At 45.6% G+C, this 18417-nt stretch overlaps 1 protein-coding gene across 1 annotated transcript in view; it reads right to left on the reverse strand.

The window, feature by feature from the left end:
* Nucleotides 1–429: 429 nt before the first annotated feature.
* Nucleotides 430–18417, reverse strand: part of CEP63 (centrosomal protein 63) — a 361269-nt gene continuing 343281 nt past the window's right edge. The window contains exon 14 of the mRNA XM_086943933.1: nucleotides 430–1603. Within this exon, the coding sequence (XP_086800059.1) occupies nucleotides 1445–1603 (159 nt within the window). The 3' untranslated portion in view covers nucleotides 430–1444. The remainder of the gene's footprint in view (nucleotides 1604–18417) is intronic.

Below are 18417 nucleotides of genomic sequence, written 5' to 3' on the forward strand. Positions count from 1 at the left end.
TGGTAAGGCGAATGTTCTATAAGTAATTATGTTGATATCATGTGAAACACTGTTTAACTGTTGTAATTGTGGGTTTTGATGCAGACCTATTGTTAAATGTGCTTTATGTAAATAAACAACGGGTGAAGTTAATCTGGCAAGGTCAACTTTCATACGTTTAGGGGTTATAGAGGAATGTGAGAAATGTACATGGTACACATGAAACGTCATTATCCTTTTGCAAGGCAGTAGGTTTGAACAGACCCCACGAGAAAACTTTGAGGACTAATTCTGTCTGCAGGGACATGACTCTGGCTAAGGCTGCTTCGGCACTTTTAAAGATTTAAAGAAAACATATTTCTAGTCTCACCACACATCAGTATATGGCAAATTCAAGGGATATGTTTGCCTGATAACAACATGAGGAGAAGATAATGTAGAGCAAAATGCATAAGTATCACAAGTGACAGTTTATTAAAGTAACAAAAATATGATGACTTAATGTAGCTGTAGAGGAATGCTAAAACATAAAATTACTTTATTAAAAAACATCAAGTATAAATACTACATAAACAAATAAATATATCAATTTCAAATATATTAAACAGAGCGCACACTCCATTCATGTTACAGAAAGAAAGTAACATCAATAAGCAATTTAGGGACTCTTGGGAAACTACATGGAGGACAGTCTGAGCTGAATTGTTTTCAGTGTTCATGCCAGTTCCTATATCCTGATCTGGTGCCACATCTTTGGTATCAGCCTCCTTCCCAGAACCACCAAATACTGTCCAGTATTCTCTTCAACCATTCTACTCATGCTCGGCACATGAAGCAGATCTCTCCGGAGTGTTTGTCCTCTAGGCTGGGCTGTGAAGGTTAACATTCGTGCCATGTGTAACGTTACTGCAAAAGCATGTAGACCATTGTTGCCCGTTCGCTGAAAATGGCACAACAGCTACCTGTTAAATGGTTCTTTAAAGGATCAGAAACGAATTTGGAGCTCCTTAGTTCACTTCCAAGCCAGTGTGTCGCACCTAGGTCTGCCACCTCCAACAGGAGTAGTGAAGGACGAAATGGATCAGAAACTATGTTTTATTTACCAAAGTTATGTTCTTGGTAGCAGTTGAGTTGAAACTTCACACATCATCAAAGGCACAAGTGGTACTTGTGGCCACAATTGCAGGATACAAGAGAACATATTCAAGCCTGGTTCACAGAAGCCGAATAGCTCATGGATTTTCAAGAGACTAATTGGACTGTAAATTGTCCTAGGAGAAGGCTTATGAAATTGAGGAGCTGTCTTCAGGGACCTTGAGATCTTATTATTTTGGCAGCATTGTGAGCTCTTAGACTGATATAATGAGAGTCAAAGTAAGTTAGAGAGGTGATGATGTCTGTAAAACTTTATCCTGAGGTACTCTTCCTCATCCCTGCCAAATCCTTCTATGACTGAGCACAGTATTCACTCAGTGTGCGCAAACTGAGTCAGAGTCTTCTGGCTCTCCTTCTTCAGCTCCTCGATGTGCAAGTCTAGCCGCTCCAAGAGTTGCTGTGATCGCAGCTCTTCTTCATCCAGGAAGCGAGTGGATATGGATCGATCAGGTGAGGCAGGTGTAGGGAGCTGAAAAAAGATGTACAATTGTTAAACAAGGAAAATAAAAACAATAAATCTCTAGTACATTAACTCACAGGGATTATTTTTTCAGCAGTCTGTTCTTGCACACGACAAACTGTCAGAGTCAATTTGATAATCAAGCATTCAAACAAACTGATGAGGAACTGTTGTTCCTGTTCTCAGAAAAGCCTGATAATATTGAATCTTTCTGATGTGCTTTGACCCAGTCAGGGAGAAACCAGTCTTTAATCTTTGACAGCAAAGTTCTGATCCTTTAACTGATTGTCATCTAATGTGCACTACACAGAAAACTGGCAAACATTCCGCCTCTTGCAAACAGTTCTCCCTTCACCTTCATGTTTTTGAACCACCCTTTATCACAAAGCGACAATCCAGAAGCACCCCAAGTCTCAGTGTTGCATGGGGTGCCAGTAGAATGCAAGATAAAAATGCCAGAGTAAACTTTTCTGGTATGCAAAAAATGCCACTGTCAGCATTTCATTAACAATTGAGGGTGCTGATCTGAAGTTGTAAAGCACAACACTGACTTAACTTAGCACCCCCAGAGAGCACGCAATGGTGAGAAATGGATAAATCCCATAGGTCCACACAAAATCTGTATGGTGTTGGTTTCTGCTAATTGCTATCAAATAGATTCTTAATTTTACTTTGTAAGTAGCAGGAAACGTGTCTCATAATTACGCATTGTGTGCCAAATGTGAGTTACCTCCTCATGGATATAACCTTCCTATGCAGATATGGGCTTCAAACCCTGAGTGGCGGATGCCGGTCTCAAGATAGCCATATACAAACCAAAATCATTTGACAATGTTGTAGGCACTACTGTATTTACCAGTATCTTCTTAAGAATCTAGGTTACTTGCACCCTGGAGGTATTGCATACTGCAGGCTATAACACCACCTTCCCAACCTATGGCAGAGCACTTTTCCTTCACAAAGAAACAGTGACCAGGTCAGTTCCCATACCACACCTTCTGTTCCCAGTGCTGCTCAAGGTTTTGACTTTGAAGCATTAGGAACATTTTCTATAAGCACAGAAATCGTGAGCACATACTGTGTTTCATAGCCACCTGACAACTGTGATGCCACTGCCAGGGCCTGACTAACCTACCAGGACCAGGCGTTTCTATGGGTTGGCAGGGTGGAGGCCGGTTTTACTGAGACTAGGGCCAGTTTTTTTGCCAAGTACAGCAATTCTAAATGAACAATGCAAAAACAAATGATTTTAAAATATCCTTTAAGCACGCTTTAAAACCATTTGTTTTTGCATTGTTTATTTTGAAGTACTGCAAGTACAACATGGCCAGCACTGGCAAGTCCCCAGCAGCAAAACTGCCCCCACCCTGCCAGTCCACCAAAATGCCCTGTAGACAGTCCAGCCGTGGCCACTGCCCTAAATCAGTTTTGGAGAACACACAGTATAAGGTCAGAGAGGTTAAGATGATTATTCAAATGTGTCGTCGTGATCAAAATGTCAGCTTTAAATGACTTAAAAATGAACTGTAGTTGACCTTGCTGACACTCTCGTCTGAATTCAGCTGGGACTACACGCCCTCGCTATGCCTAATACCCCAATTAGATCCCAAACATAAACAAGCATTTGCAATGCAATAGGTCTCGCATTAGGAAAGTTTGAGCTATTGGTATTGTAAATGGCAAAGTTTTTATTTATGTTTCTTTTTTTTTATATAGCTAAATTAATAGCTTCGTCATTTACAATGCCAATAGTTATAACTTTCGCAAATGTGATACCTATAGCATTTGTAATGCAATATGTTTTGTATTTACAAACCGCGAGAGGACAAAAAAAAGCTCCGGACCACTGCCTCCTCCCAGGCCTTCAAAAGGGACCTCAAAGTTCTCCTCCTCCAGAGACACCTCCAAAAGTAATTCACGTCCTCGCGCTATTTGTGAGTAAGACTTCCTTTACTACCTCATGTATTGTGGTTGCTCACAATTTTTCCTCTTGTGCACTTTTGACTACCTCATGTATTTTGGTTGCTCACAATTTTTACTCAAGTATTTTGAAATGTCTACTAATGGCCCAGAAATAGATTAAACCGGAAGGAAGAGCGGGAGATTCATGGTGGGCTGGGTTCACACCTTTGAGGCAACACTTGCAAAATAAACCACTTCAGGCAGCCTCTGAAAGAAAGCTGAGGTTGAGGCTCTTTGGTGAGGCTTTTATCTCACACAAAGGACTTACTGAAAGCGCCACCTGCATCTTCAAGAAGCGGCAGGCACATAGAAGCCTAGGGAAAGCAGCACTACAGACTTCTTCCGCCAAAGACCCCCAGAACAGTTCCTCCCAACCGACCTTCCAACGTCTTCCAAGATAGTGCCTGCTATGGAACAATTCCCTAGTGCCGCAAAGTGGCTGTTTTAAGCTAAAAAGACAACCTCTGTATAAAACTCTATTGACGTTACCACAATCCCAGACCACTTCCCTCGCGTTAGCTGCGTTTTATCAGGCAGTCCCACGTCACAGAGCGAGATTAGAAACAGGGCTCTCGATAAAAAGCTTGGTTGGTTACTATCACGATTACTCATATTCTTGCAAATTAGACAAGTTAACTTTGTATTTCTTAACTGCTGTATTTGGAAAGCGCTCCAGTTGTTTCCCTGAACTGCAGTAGTTTACTTCCCACCAAACCACGGTGAACAATTTACATCAAGAGAAAAAAAAATACTGCGTGTAAACACTGTGCATGAAAAAAAAAAAACACGTTAGCGTGCGTGAGCAGAGAGGAAGGGGCAGACGCCTAGCAGATTGCATAATCTTCCCAAATAACACGAAGATAATAGAATATAAAATGCATAAATACATAAATAAATAAATACCGCCTTCGGGTAAAGTCCGCGCTATATAAAAATGCATAAATAACTAAATAAATAAATACCGCAAATCACCGCCGTCACTCTGCCGGCCTGCGACCAGGAAGTCAGGCAGGCCGGCGCGACAACAGGAAACAGGAAGTAGGAGGGCGGGAGCCTACCCCGCCTCCCACGGAAGAGCCGCGATTGGACGGAGCCGTGTTTGGAGCACCGGAGCAGGCAGGAGCCTACCCTGCGCCCCGGTGCCGAAGGAGGGAAGAAGAGTCCTGCTGCCGGGCCCTGCAGCTGAGGAGAGCCGCCGCACGAAGGAAGCCGGTGAGTGGGTTGGGTTGGGGGGGGGGGAAGCATGTGCGCGCGCGAGTGCGGGGAAGCATGTGCGCGCGCGTGCGGCCGGGCAGGCTTTGTGTGTGTGCGTGCGTGTGACTGTGGGGGAGGGGGGTGTGTGTGTGTGAGCGAGTGTCTGTGTGCCTGTATGTGTGTGCCTGCGTGTGCATGCGCTCGCCTGTGTGTGCGTGCGTGCATGCAGAGGGGTGGGGGCTGCCTGCCTGCGTCTGTGTGAGCAAGGGCTGTGAGTTACTCTGCGCATGCGCGGGTCAGACGCGCGCTCCCGCAGTGAAAACTGCGAAGGCAACGCTCGTGTCAGATTGGTGTCCACATTCCCAATAACGGGCAACATTAGGTCTGAAGCAGACTCTCTCAATGCTCACGCATTGAGAGTACGTCTGCTCGACCTAAAAACCAGAGGAGTTACCTTCCTTTGTTCTTTTTTAATCGAGTAGTGCCTGGCTCGGTAGAACAGGAATTCTCCAAGGTTTCAAACTCTTCTTACGTTTCTTTTATGCTGATTCGGACACCATCCCAGTACCCGTGGGCTGGTGCTAACTCGTCTTAGCCTTAATGTCTTAGAGTGCCAGGCTTTCAAAGTATTTTCAACACTAGCATAGCACTGTTGGCTGTCTAGTTCAACAACCACACAGTAGATATAGAGCTCCAATGGTCCACCATTAACCTATGAGCATTGGTTCGAACTTCTGAAAACAGAAAGCCTTTTGCTCAAACAAACCAATAAAATGCCAAAACAAAACATGTGATCTTACCTCACCATTGTGTGGTTCTGAAATTCCGGACCTTGCTGTGATATGGTACCGAGGTCCAACACTAGTGTCACAAAATATCGTCGTACCATGACGAATTTGGTATCGACAGACCGATAATGATTAGGACATTATCCCTGTACATTTGCGTCGTGATTGAGCGATGCCAACACCCTCAAATCGTGGTTTCCGTTCTGAACCCTCGGACTCCATTTTGTGAACAGCATCCATCTTATGACTTGCCCTCATATAAGTCAATTGATTAAGGTCGAGCTTGATCTGAAAGGACACGTCCACCTTAGCTGACTTCCCCATGACCTGGCCGAACTGACTACCGCCTCCAGCCAAACCTGTTTGGGCAGCTCCTCGCCCAGTGGCCGAGTAAGATATCATCAAAGCACAACATGCCATAAACCATTCACCACATACAGACCATGTTTTCTACACACATACACCTGTCCATGTTCCTTGTTTATACGCAGTTTTATGACAAGGAGGTGCCCTGTTTTATTGGGGTTTCATCGATATCTGATTGTAATTCCGGGCTGGGCTGGGCTGGGCCATCTATCACAAACTGGACATCTAAAATATGGGTTGGCCGTCATGACTTCGCTCTTTGCTTTATTGTGTAAATATGTCTATGACCATATCGTAAACTCAAGAATTCTTGCCTGAAGTGCAATATTTTGTATAAAAGGAGAAGGCTGGTTCTGTAAAAACGAACAGTCTCCTGAGAACTTACGGCCCGGGCTGTCGTACTTCTAGGACACATGTTACTTGGTTGCAGCCAATAAAACTCGATCTCTGACTTCACCTAGAAGACTCTTGGTTTCTGTGGTCCGGAACAGGGAGAACTCAGAGGTCTTCGGGTGTTATCCCCTGGCACCACCGGGTTCCTAAAAGCCCGGTACCTCAGTTGGCGCCCAACTCGGGGCGGTATCAAGCGGTGACGGTCCAAGCCAGATGTTCGTGAGGAGCTTCGTGTGAAAATTCCAGAGGACGGCCAGCCACTTCAGCGACCCCTGTATGTCGACGTGGTTCCGAAGGTCTTTGCTGCGAGGTTCCCTGCGTCCCGACGGCTACGAAGGACTGCTGCCCTGACTATCGCCCTGTTTTGGACCCAGTGATCCTTGGTAGAGCGAAACGATAGACGAGTCTTCTAGTGACGTCACCGATCTTCAATATTTCAGTTAAGTATAAGTGGAGCGTCTCCTAGTCCTTAGTTTGGTTCTTAGTCTTTGGTATCTTTTGAGGTACACCTTGTTTGGAACTTGCAAGCTCCAAAAACCGTGGGATTCGTGTATTCACGAACAAATCTTTATTAGATAATCCCTTGAAGTTTGAAGCTAGACTAGTGAGCCAAGATGCCTGGTCTTAGCAGACTTGGAAACTTGTTTTGTCTTGGTTGTAGTAAGGACTCCCGATTAGAGGATTCGTGTCCGGTTCCTCCGATTGGAACTCCAACATATGAATTATATATCAAGCACGGAGTAGGCCCTACCACGTATAATGAAGTATGGATAAAATACACCAGCAAGGATGGTGTTTTAAAATGGCCCCAATATGGTAGCTTTGACTCAGAAATTTTAGACAACCTCGAGGTCAAATTGTTTAAGAAGAAAGCCCGGCCGGCGATGTTTGACTCTTTTCGCTTATGGCGCAAAGAAGCCAAACAGAAAGAAATAAAATTAGCTAAGAAGAATAAAAGAGGTATGTCGATGGTGCAAGCCGCCATCGCATACAGGGATAATGAGGAAGAACAGGAAAGTGAACAAATGCTCAGAAGCAAGAAACTAGCAGTAGATAAATGCTACCCAATGTTGCCCCATGGAGGACAAGATTCGAAGGGAGCATCTGACAGAGATCCATTAATGTCCCATTTGTTGAATTCACCACCCCCATATACATCGAGTATTGTTGGACCCCCGAAGCGTATTGTTATACCGCGACCTGGCGCACGAAATGCAGCTCTTGCACAAGCACCAGCTCCTCTTCAGCTGGTTCCTACTTCTCCGGCGCAGCCTTCTCAAGGGCCGCCGCCTTTACTACATACTCCATCTACTTCTTCTGCAACTTTGCCTACTGCTCCAACTGTTTACCCTGATACTACTTCTGCTACTGCTTCGACTTCCTCTGCTATTGCATCGACCTCCTCTTTACATCAGTCTGTCTTTTCTGGCGCATCTGCCTCTCCGCAAGCTTCTCCTTCTGTTCGACAGAGAGTGGCAAGTACTGTCACTGGTCTGTTCTCACCTTTCTTTGGGTCGCCTAAAACGACCCCTAAAACAGGACGTAGACAGTTGCGTAGTCAACTGCCTGATTATGAGGAAAGAGAAGTGTTGAATGAGTTAGCACGCAAATGGGTTACTGACACTGTTAGATACGATGTTCAGTCTGTTATGGAAGTATTCCGACAATGGGATGCACCCACTCAGAGATACGTATTCGAAGAGATGTGTGTATACCTTTGCGAAGATTTGGAGACAAATGATCCCAAACGCAAGATGAAGGAATTATTCCGTATGCGTTTTAAGTTCTACGAAGGCATGATTGTAGGTGCCGATGTCGAAAAAGCAATAGATCTGTTATTATCCTATAGGAGTAAGGGAAATGTCTCAAGATCATTGTATGAAGATGACGTGTCAGGTAGGAAAAGGGCGCGACAATACCCTATGAGAGAAGTTCCTCCAGTTTGGAGGGAAGGTGATGCGAATGCGAATCCGGCAATTTTGCCGCATTTCCAGCATGTATGGGTACATGTCCCCTGGAAAAGATCTGAAGTGTTAGCACTCAAGCAGACATTACCCGATCCACGTAAAAATCCCGCAGGGTATTATAAGGAGTTATCACAGACTGCCAGCTCATGTATAATGAATTTAGCAGATGTAGACATGCTGTTTGGGAACGTCGTTCCACAGCCTTTATGGAGTAGGATCCGCCATACAGATCATGATCAAGAGCTAGGTGACACATGGGCTAATATTACTGCTACGGATACTAGACAAGTTGGTGGTTCCAAACCTGAGCCTTTAATAGCTGAACTTCCTGGTAGAATTATCACGTACATGAAGACCTTAATGCCTGAATTGCGTGTCAATTGGGACAAGTTATCTGCGTGCAAGCAGAAGAAAGATGAGAATGTGTCTGACTTTTTCACGAGATTTGAAGAGACTTTCGTCGATCATAGTGGTCAGGATATGGCTACCAAGGGTGGCCAAAGGTTGTTCGTAGACAAGTTCGTACATAATTTGCTTCCCGAACTGTGTAATAAATTGAAAGATTCAGAGAGTGCTTGGGCTGTTTCCACGTCAGCACAGATTTTAGCCACAGCCCAGTACTACGAAAATAGGCGCAAGGACAAGCTAGATAAGGCAGACAAAAAGACTAAAGATTTAAAAACTAAGGTTCTTCTCCAGCAAGCCTATCCGCCTCGTACTGCTAGTCAGCCCAATTATCAACAACCACAGCAGTATTCGAGAAACGCGTAAGCAAACAAGTTTTTCCATCAGCGTTTACCATACGGCCCGAATCAGTGTGCCTATTGCAAAGAAGAGGGTCATTTCAAGAATAATTGCCCAGCTCTGGCACGACGTCTGAATGGTGTTTCTGGAGCTTCCGGTGCACGAGGTAGAGGTGTTCAACAGGCTCCTAGGGGTAGGGGCCGTGGAAATTTCCCCCAGAATAACACTTCCTTCCCGCCTCAGAATTCCATGAATAGCTTTGATCAACAAAATAATGCGTCTTCTAGATCAGCTCAGTACTATGCTGATGACTATTACGCAGAAAACGAGAATGAGGGTAATAATTGCTAGGACAGCCATGGAAAAGAGAGGGAGTTGTTTCAGTTCCAGTAGATCAGAATGGACCTTATGTTGAGGTGATTACATCAGGAGTGTCAGAGCCATTTCTGCTGGATACTGGTGCTACGAAAAGTTCTATTATGCACTCAAAACTTCCTGGCGCACCTTTGTCTGGCGAAATGAATATTTCAGTAGGTTTCTCTGGCGCCCCTGTTAGAAACCCGATTTCTAGTCCTATGCCCCTTTCTGTTGGCCCATGCGAATTAGAAGCACCCCTCATCCTTACAACAGGTTGTGGCGAAAATTTGTTAGGTTTGGATTTGTTAAAAATATTATATGCGACTTTGTACTGTTCTCCTTCGGGAGTACAACTTACCCTTGGTAAGAAAGTGATTTCCCCAATGTATTTGTCAAAGGAAGATATTCCGACTGAATTGTCATCTCTCCCGGATATACTTTGGGCTACTGGTTCTAATGATGTAGGTCGTTTGGAGATAGCACCGTATGTCATAACGTTGAAAGCCAATGTTAGGTTGCCACGTATTCCCCAATACAAGATCTCTAGCGAATGTGAAAAGGCGTTGTTAGCGATCATTTACGATTTTATTGAGAAAGATGCCATTGAGGAAACAACAGGCAACATTTGTAACAGTCCTATTTTGCCTTTCTTAAAGCGTACTGATCCTTCACAGCCTCCTGTATACAGGTTCGTGATTGATCTTAGAGAAGTAAATAAGATCGTTGTACCGCAGTTTCCAGTCGTCCCCGACATTACTGCCTTATTGACAATGGTTCCAGCTTCAGCCACTTGGTTTTCGGTGATTGACCTGAAGAACACCTTCTTCAGCATCCCGATCGCCGAGGAGAGCAGAGACATTTTTGGCTTCAATTTAGGAGGACGAAGCTTCAGCTTCAAACGCGCTCCTCAGGGCTATTGTGAAAGTCCATCCATATTCAGTCAGGCTCTGAAAACACAACTTGATACGATTGTTCTATCTGATGGTGCGACTCTGATTCAGTATGTAGACGATCTACTGATCGCTGCAGATACTGAAGAAATTTGCAAGCAAGCCACACTGTCGTTGTTGCGTCATTTATGTGACATGAAGCATAAAGTCTCTCTTTCAAAATTACAATTTTGCCGACAAGAAGTGACCTACCTAGGTAACATCTTATCGAAGGAGGGAAGGAGACTGACCCCAGAAAGAATACAGGCAATCGCAAGATTGAGTGCCCCAAGGACACAGAGAGATGTTCGGGCTTTCTTGGGCAGTACATCGTACTGTAGACAATGGATACCGAATTTCTCCCTATTGGCCAAACCTTTGCTGGCACTACTCTGCAAAGACACACCCAATCCTATGCCTTGGTCTGAAGATTGTCAGACAAGTTTCCATGAGTTGCGCGAAGCATTGTGTTCGGCTCCTGTGTTGGGCAACCCCGACTACAGTAAGCCTTTTACATTATACGTCCATGAGAAGGAAGGTTGCGCATTATCAGTACTGACACAATACTTTGGAGACAAACAGCGCCCATGCGCGTATTTCTCAGCGACTCTAGATCCTGTAGCTAAGGCATTACCAAGTTGCTTGAGGGCCACTGCTGCATCAGCTGTCTGTATTCGACAGTCTGCTGGGTTAGTCATGAATAATACTCTGATCGTTATGGTCCCACATGCAGTAGACATTTTACTGAACAGAACGAAGACGCAGCATTTAACTAGTGCTCGACTGTCCAGCTATGAGCTGACACTATTAGCGAGCCACATACACATAAAGAGGTGTGATACACTTAACCCCGCCACGTTATTACCTATTCCGGCAGAGACAGATGAGGTTGAAAAACACGATTGCTGCTTTAGGACAGAAGAAGAGACAAAAGGGAGAGTAGACTTGCAGGACACTCCCCTTTCTGAATGTAATGATACTTTATGGGTTGATGGTTCATGCTTCAAGTTGCCAAATGGTGATACGACTGCAGCATATGCTGTAACAACATTGCACACTATTGTAGAGACCGCACGCATCCCCCAGAATTCCGCGCAAGCAGCAGAGTTAATAGCACTTACAAGAGCATGTGTGTTGGCAAAAGGAAAGCGAGTGAATGTGTATACTGATAGCCAATACGCCTTTGGCGTAGCCCATAGTTTTGGACGATTGTGGCGTGAACGTGGGTTCCTGACGTCACATGGTGCAAAAATCCAACATGGTCAGCTAGTTAACGAGCTCCTCGAGTCACTGACCTTGCCGCTACAAGTTGCGATTGTAAAGTGCAGTGCACATAGAAAGATTCAAGATGATGTTGGTCGTGGGAATGCATTTGCCGATGAGGTTGCGAAAGAGACTGCAAGGAACACAATGAGTCGGATGTATGTTGTAGGTCCTGTTAGATGGATCCCTGATGTGGGTATGTGTGAGGACACTATTGAAAGTGTGAAGTCCATACAAGCTGATGCCACCGAAGAAGAGGTGAATGAATGGAGAGAAAGCAAAGGAAAGATTGGATGCGAATGGTTGTTGGGTCGAATTGTCAGAGCACCAACGATGGCTGTTACCCGACGCATATGTACTCGCAGTGGTGACAATGGCCCATGGAATGGCGCACATCAGTGTAAAAGGAATCTGTAAACTGTTGGCCCCAGTATGGCAGAATAGTGGTATCCCGAAATGCGCGGAGAATTTGGTCAGGAACTGTATGGTGTGTTTGAAGTACAATCCCGATAGGGGAACCCCAACTCCAGCTGGTCATTTTGCGCCTCCAACGTACCCGTTCGAGGTATTGCAGCTCAACTTCATCCACATGGAGAGGTGCAACAATCTGAAATACGTGCTTGTTATTGTTTGCGCTTTCTCCAGGTGGGTGGAAGCGTACCCCCCTCAAGGACAACACTGCCTTGTCAACTGCCAAAGCCCTTGTCAAGGAATTCTTCCCTAGGTTTGGGATGCCTAGACTGGTCTGGAGTGATAATGGAAGTGAATTCGTGGGACGGGTGATGAAGAGAGTGTGCGAATGTCTAGGCATCCACCAGAAATTTCACGCTGCAAACCACCCCCAATCAGCAGGTCTAGTAGAGTGCTATAACGGCACCCTAAAGCTCAAACTAGCCAAGATCCAAGCCAGCACAGGTCTTAAGTGGCCTGACGCCTTGCCTTTAGCACTCCTATCTACCAGAATGATTGTCCATTCTAGACTGGGACTTAGCCCCACGAAATCGTGTTCGGGCGCCCAGCAAATATATGGGGGGTACCGAGGCCCAAAAAGCTCAGTGAGATAGAGCATCCTGTACTGCTTGACTACTTGCACGAACTGACAACTAAATTGCGTGTTTTATACCAACAGGTTCACAGTTCCTCTCCGCCAGCCTCTGACGATCCAGGTCACTCCATTGAACCCGGCACCTGGGTTTTGGTGCGGAACTTTCAGCGCACGAACAATGAGCAGCCCAGGTGGACCGGGCCATACCTCGTCCTTCTTTCCACAAGATCAGCCGTTCGGGTGGAAGGAAAGAAGAACTGGATACACGGGACCCATTGTAAACGGGTCCCTCTTCCTCTTCCATATGACCGGTGGGTCCAGGACGGAATCGCTGACTCTGAGACTGAAACTGTACCTCGCTTTACACTCTTCAGCGATGCACGACTGAAAGGAACTGGTACAGAAAAGGAGAGTGATCGTATTTTGCAAGGATTTGTGCCACCGTCAATGCAGTTGGACACTACAGAACCTGAAACATTGTTTAAAGACCACACCGTACCTGGGAAACAACGATATAATCTGAGGTCGAGAAAAAGGGACTAATAAAAGTGAATTTATGTGACTCTCTTTCCCCTAAGAACTATTTTTGATTTTACAGCTCTCTCGCCCAGGGAACTTGCTCATTTTTGATTTTCGAACCGCCATCCGGTTCTGCTGCTAGGGCCGCGGTTGAAGTCTGAGGAGTGCAGCTGGGGACGCCTAGGTCAACGGTTCTGGTCGGTCTGAGGGAATTACCCCGGACTGGACAGAGCGCACTTCTTGGCAGAATCAAACTCCCACCGCGGGCAGCAACTAGAGGATGGAGTTTCCGAGCGTAGAGAGACCTGCTAGACCCACGAACTTTAAAAAGCAAATATGCACCGTGATGGCCAGAAAGAGATTCTTGATAGTATGTATTCTACTGTTGTGCAGCATGACGATGTTCTTGATTAGCTTTACTCTATCCACGTTCCAAGTTACCCTTGTAAATAACACTCAGCCCACACCTCCTCCTACTATTCCCACACACTCCTTTCACCCTCTGCCTGAACACGAGTCCGCCAGAAGACTAGAATTTGTGAATAACTCATTCATCCAGCTCCTACACCAGCACCAGTCTATAATGAAAACATCGAACTGTTGGATATGTGGACTTATGCCACACACGACCGATAAGGGTATCCCTTACTTCGTCCTGCCATTCAGTTACTATGGTTCTCTGTGGGCTTTTCAGACAATGTTCCTGTTTGCCATAGAACCATATCCCCCGCGTCCCACAGGGAGCAGTTCCAGCAACAAGGCACTAGTGGCAGGAGTAAGGAATATGAGCAGGGATATCGACACATATCGAACGATTCCCAAAGATGAGTTTGCCCCGTACAGTAGGTGGAACATCACCAAATATGGGATTTCCTTAAGTGAGAGCCAGAAATCGAAGAAATCCTCCCCAGTTTGGGTAATACCCCACCGAGGTCACCTATGTCTGCAAGGTATTGGCAGGGATCCCAAAGCACAGTTGGGGAAGAGCGTATGCACAGAAACGTACGTGTTTGCATCCCGAACTTCCCCTCCATTCTTGGCAGCTAAGGGTACATACTTCATGTATATGTAGCAAAGCGAGAGGGAATCCCCTTCTCACCCATATAGCACCTTAGTGCGTGCTACACATAAAATCCAAAAACACTCACTGTAAATTATTTTTATAACCCCACACATACTCACTTGGTCCTGAGGAAAGCCTGTTTCAAATTAAGAAAGGCCAGGCTGAAACATGTAGACCACACAGGACACTGGAGGTCATAATCCATACTCCACCGTGTCCGTTTGCCTTTTTAACGTGCCAACAGATACCCAGTTTTATTAAAATAGTTTTTACCCTCGGGTGCTGGGATTTTTGTATGGCTTTTTAATCTTCACCTTCATACTCACCACATTGCACACTCAGTAATTATACCAGCTCCGCAGTAATCTGGCGTCGAAGCACACCCGGGGCACGTTAGGTGCCACTGTGGTGGGCCCGATGATGAAGCATGCCACCAACTAGGTTGGTGGGTGAGGGCTTTCTAATAAAACCTACTGGTTTTCCCTTGACGTACGTACTCCATTGAGTCTTACCTGTATAAACCTAGCTAGTCTTTCTTGATTTTTGATATATAAAAGCGGGGATTCAGACTAGCTTACCTAGTCCTCCCTCTCTCCTTTGATTTAGTGATATTTAGGCAGCGCACAGCTGTGAGAGTTTAACTTTTCTAAACAGCACAACAACATGGCAGAAAACACCGGTCTAACGTACACTGAAGATGACATCAGTGAAATCTTATCCGACCCGTCTCTTGCGGCAGACTTCAATATCCCCGCAACCATTGCACAGTCCACTGATTGGGATGCACTAACTGAGAAGAAAAGGAACAAAATACGGACCATCTTACATGGCGTAATTCTAGCACAGTATTTACGCACCAACACTGCTCCAAAAGGTCTCATAGTCACCAACGCTCCTAGAATCTTCCTAGATGATGCCACTTTCAGGAAGGATTGGGCCCAGATCGCCTGGCATTGCACCAGGGACTGGCTCGTCCTCATCATCAAACCCGCCAAACGACTCTCTGATGCTATCCTGATCGAAATTCAGGCAACTGAGAACCATTTTAAGACCACCCTAACTGGTTTCAAAAAGAAACTAGAAGATCAAAACCGAGAGATGGCTGACTACAAAGAATACCTAACTCAGACAAAAATTAAAAATTTTGAGAAAGATCTGAAGAGATTCAGTTTCACTAAGACATACCCTTATTCGGACGATGCTTATACCCCAGCAAAAAAAGACTCCGATAGCTCCGGGGACAATAGTTCGGTCTCTAGCAATTCCAGCACCGGATCCAATCAATCCAGAGGGAGAGGGCGACGAGGCCAACACTGGCAGCAACCCTGGCAGGGTCCACCACAGAACCACAATTTTGGGCCACCACAATTTGGACCAATACCACCCCCTTTCTATGGTTTCCCTCCAATGTACGCACCAGGGCAGATGCCATACTTTCAAGGGAATCAAAATCAAAGACATCCTTTTTTATCACAGGGCCGCAGGAATCGCGGAAAAAGAAGAAATGCACCACAGGTCCACTGGACACCAGAAGCGGAACCAGTGAGCTCGAACATGAGGAACAAAACCAAGGAACAGGCGGGACCGAGCAAATAGCAACAGCAGTGAGAACCAAAGACCAGCTGGTGTTCAACATTTCAAGCACAGAATTGACAGAGGAAGAAATAGCAGTCCTGAACAAGGGCCTATCTTTCGTCCCTACAGTCAAACTGGACCACTTCAAATTACACATGGAACTGGCGGAGTTCTTTAGAAAACTAAAATTAAAAGCCTTCTTTGAAAAGAAAACAGAGTCCAACGACCCTCAAGAGGAAGTCCCCAATGAGACAGGCCTCAGACTAAAATCCACGTTCATTCCACCACCCGCCAGTATACCTGTCGAGATTGCTGCCTTTGAACAGGCAGTCTACACTGAGGTGGAGAATATACAGGAGAAAAACACCTTTAACAATCTGTCCCATCGGGAACGTGAAACAATAAGACGCCTGCAGGCTAACCCTGCCCTTGTCATAAAACCCGCCGACAAGGGGGGAGGTATCGTGCTCATGGACCAAACAGATTATGACACGGAATGTCGCAGACTACTCAGCGACACCAGGAATTACAGACCACTCAGGAAGGACCCCACCGAGGAACTAAGCAAGAGGATACAGATCTTGGTAAAAAATGCCCGGGACGCAGAACACATCTCTAAACAGGAGGCCGACTACCTGTGCAGCAAAAATGCCAAAATCCCATATTTTTACACTCTCCCGAAGGTACACAAAGGAGTAACCCCACCACCGGGAAGACCAATTGTGTCTGGGAATCAATCACTCTTAGAGCCCCTGTCACGCTTTTGCGATTTCTTCCTGAATCCATTGGTACAACTTACACCATCATACATCAAGGACACGAAACATCTTCTCAATGTAATCAAAGAAATCAACTACAACCCGGAAACCCAACTCCTTGTCGGATTAGACATTGAGAGCCTATACACTAGCTTACCGCAGGACGCTACACTGGAAGTACTGGAGGAAGTCTTAATGGGAACTGTTTGGAACCATCACACTCCACGCAGCTTTATAATGGAATGTGCCACTCTGGCATTAAAAGACAACTATTTCGAGTACGAGGGCAAGCTGTACCTACAGACTAATGGGACAAGCATGGGGAGCGTTTTCGCTCCCAGCATAGCTGGTCTTTATGTAGCCCATTTTGAAAAAACACACATACAATCTGTGAACAATCCCTACACAGCTAACATCAGTATGTGGCGTCGATATATCGACGACATCCTGGTTATCTGGGAAGGAAATCAGGAATCCCTGGATCAATTCCTCATGTGGATTAATACCTGTGACAACTACCTGAGGTTTACCTGTACGAGCAGTGCCTCGGAATTGGCCTTCCTGGACCTCAACATCAAGGCAGACATGGATGGCCTGACAACTATGACCTACCACAAACCCACATCAAGGAACTCCCTTTTGAGGTTTGACAGCTTCCACCCTAGACCTCTACGGGAAAATCTCCCTTACGGTCAGTTTTTGCGACTAAGACGCAACTGCAGCCGGATCCAGGACTTCAAACAACAATCAGCCAGTTTGATCCATAAATTGGAAGACAGGGGATACCCCACCAGGATCCTGAACACCACCTGCAAGAGGGCACGAAACCAAAATAGAGAGGCACTTCTTGAGGTAACAACAAGGCCTCCTGAGGAATCCACTCTGACATGCGTCACCACTTACAATACCGTGTCAAATCAGGTTTCCAACATAATCAACAGGAACTGGAAGATTATTAACTCAGGCAACCGAAACTGGGACAAACCTAGATTCGCATATAAAAGGGCGAAGAATCTAAAAGACTCCCTAGTACACACCAGACCCAGACCGAACCATGCCACTAACGACAACACTGTCCTCAATGCTTGGGGCTTACCAAAACTTACGGGACACCAACCGTGCAATAATTGTAGTGTATGCCACCTTACATCCCCTTCAAAAACCCTGGACCTAGAACCAGGCAAGGTATGGACACAACGCCAGTTCACCAACTGTAATTCTTCTAACCTGGTGTACCTTATGACATGCAGATGTGGCCTACGGTATGTGGGTATGACTACCCGAAAGGTACGGACAAGAATGACGGAACATCGCAGCACCATCCGATGTGGCAAAAATATAAGCAGACTTACAGACCACTTCCTGTCCCACAATCACACTCCAAATGACTTCACTTGGACTGTGATTGAACAATTCCCCATAACTGAAAACAATGAAAGATTTCTCCTCCAAAAAGAACAACGTTGGATTTACCGCCTATCCACTCATACTGAGGGGCTAAACGACTCCATACCATGGAATTCGCTTAAAACTTAATGTATGATGCTTCCTTTTCTTCACTATACTGTGCATAGACCAATCTTTCTCACATTGATCGACCTCAATCTAAATCTTAAAATTTCATATTTTAATTCCAATTCCTCTCATTTTGCGTCTATATTTATCATTTTGACACCTTTTGCTCTCTCCACGAGTAATAATGCATACTAGCGCAACCATGAGCGCTAGTACACTCTTCTACGCATGCGCGGTAGCTTCACACAGCCTTTACCCACCCGCGCATGCGCGGAGTACCACAAACTAAAGGCTCACGCGCTGAATAGGGACTACTACTCACGGCACGCATGCGCAGAGCGCGCATGACATGGCGCTTTCAGCGCAGCACCCCTCCCTCTGTTTC

This window comes from Lissotriton vulgaris, chromosome 11, assembly GCF_964263255.1.
Source record: "Lissotriton vulgaris chromosome 11, aLisVul1.2, whole genome shotgun sequence".
NCBI lineage: Eukaryota > Metazoa > Chordata > Amphibia > Caudata > Salamandridae > Lissotriton > Lissotriton vulgaris.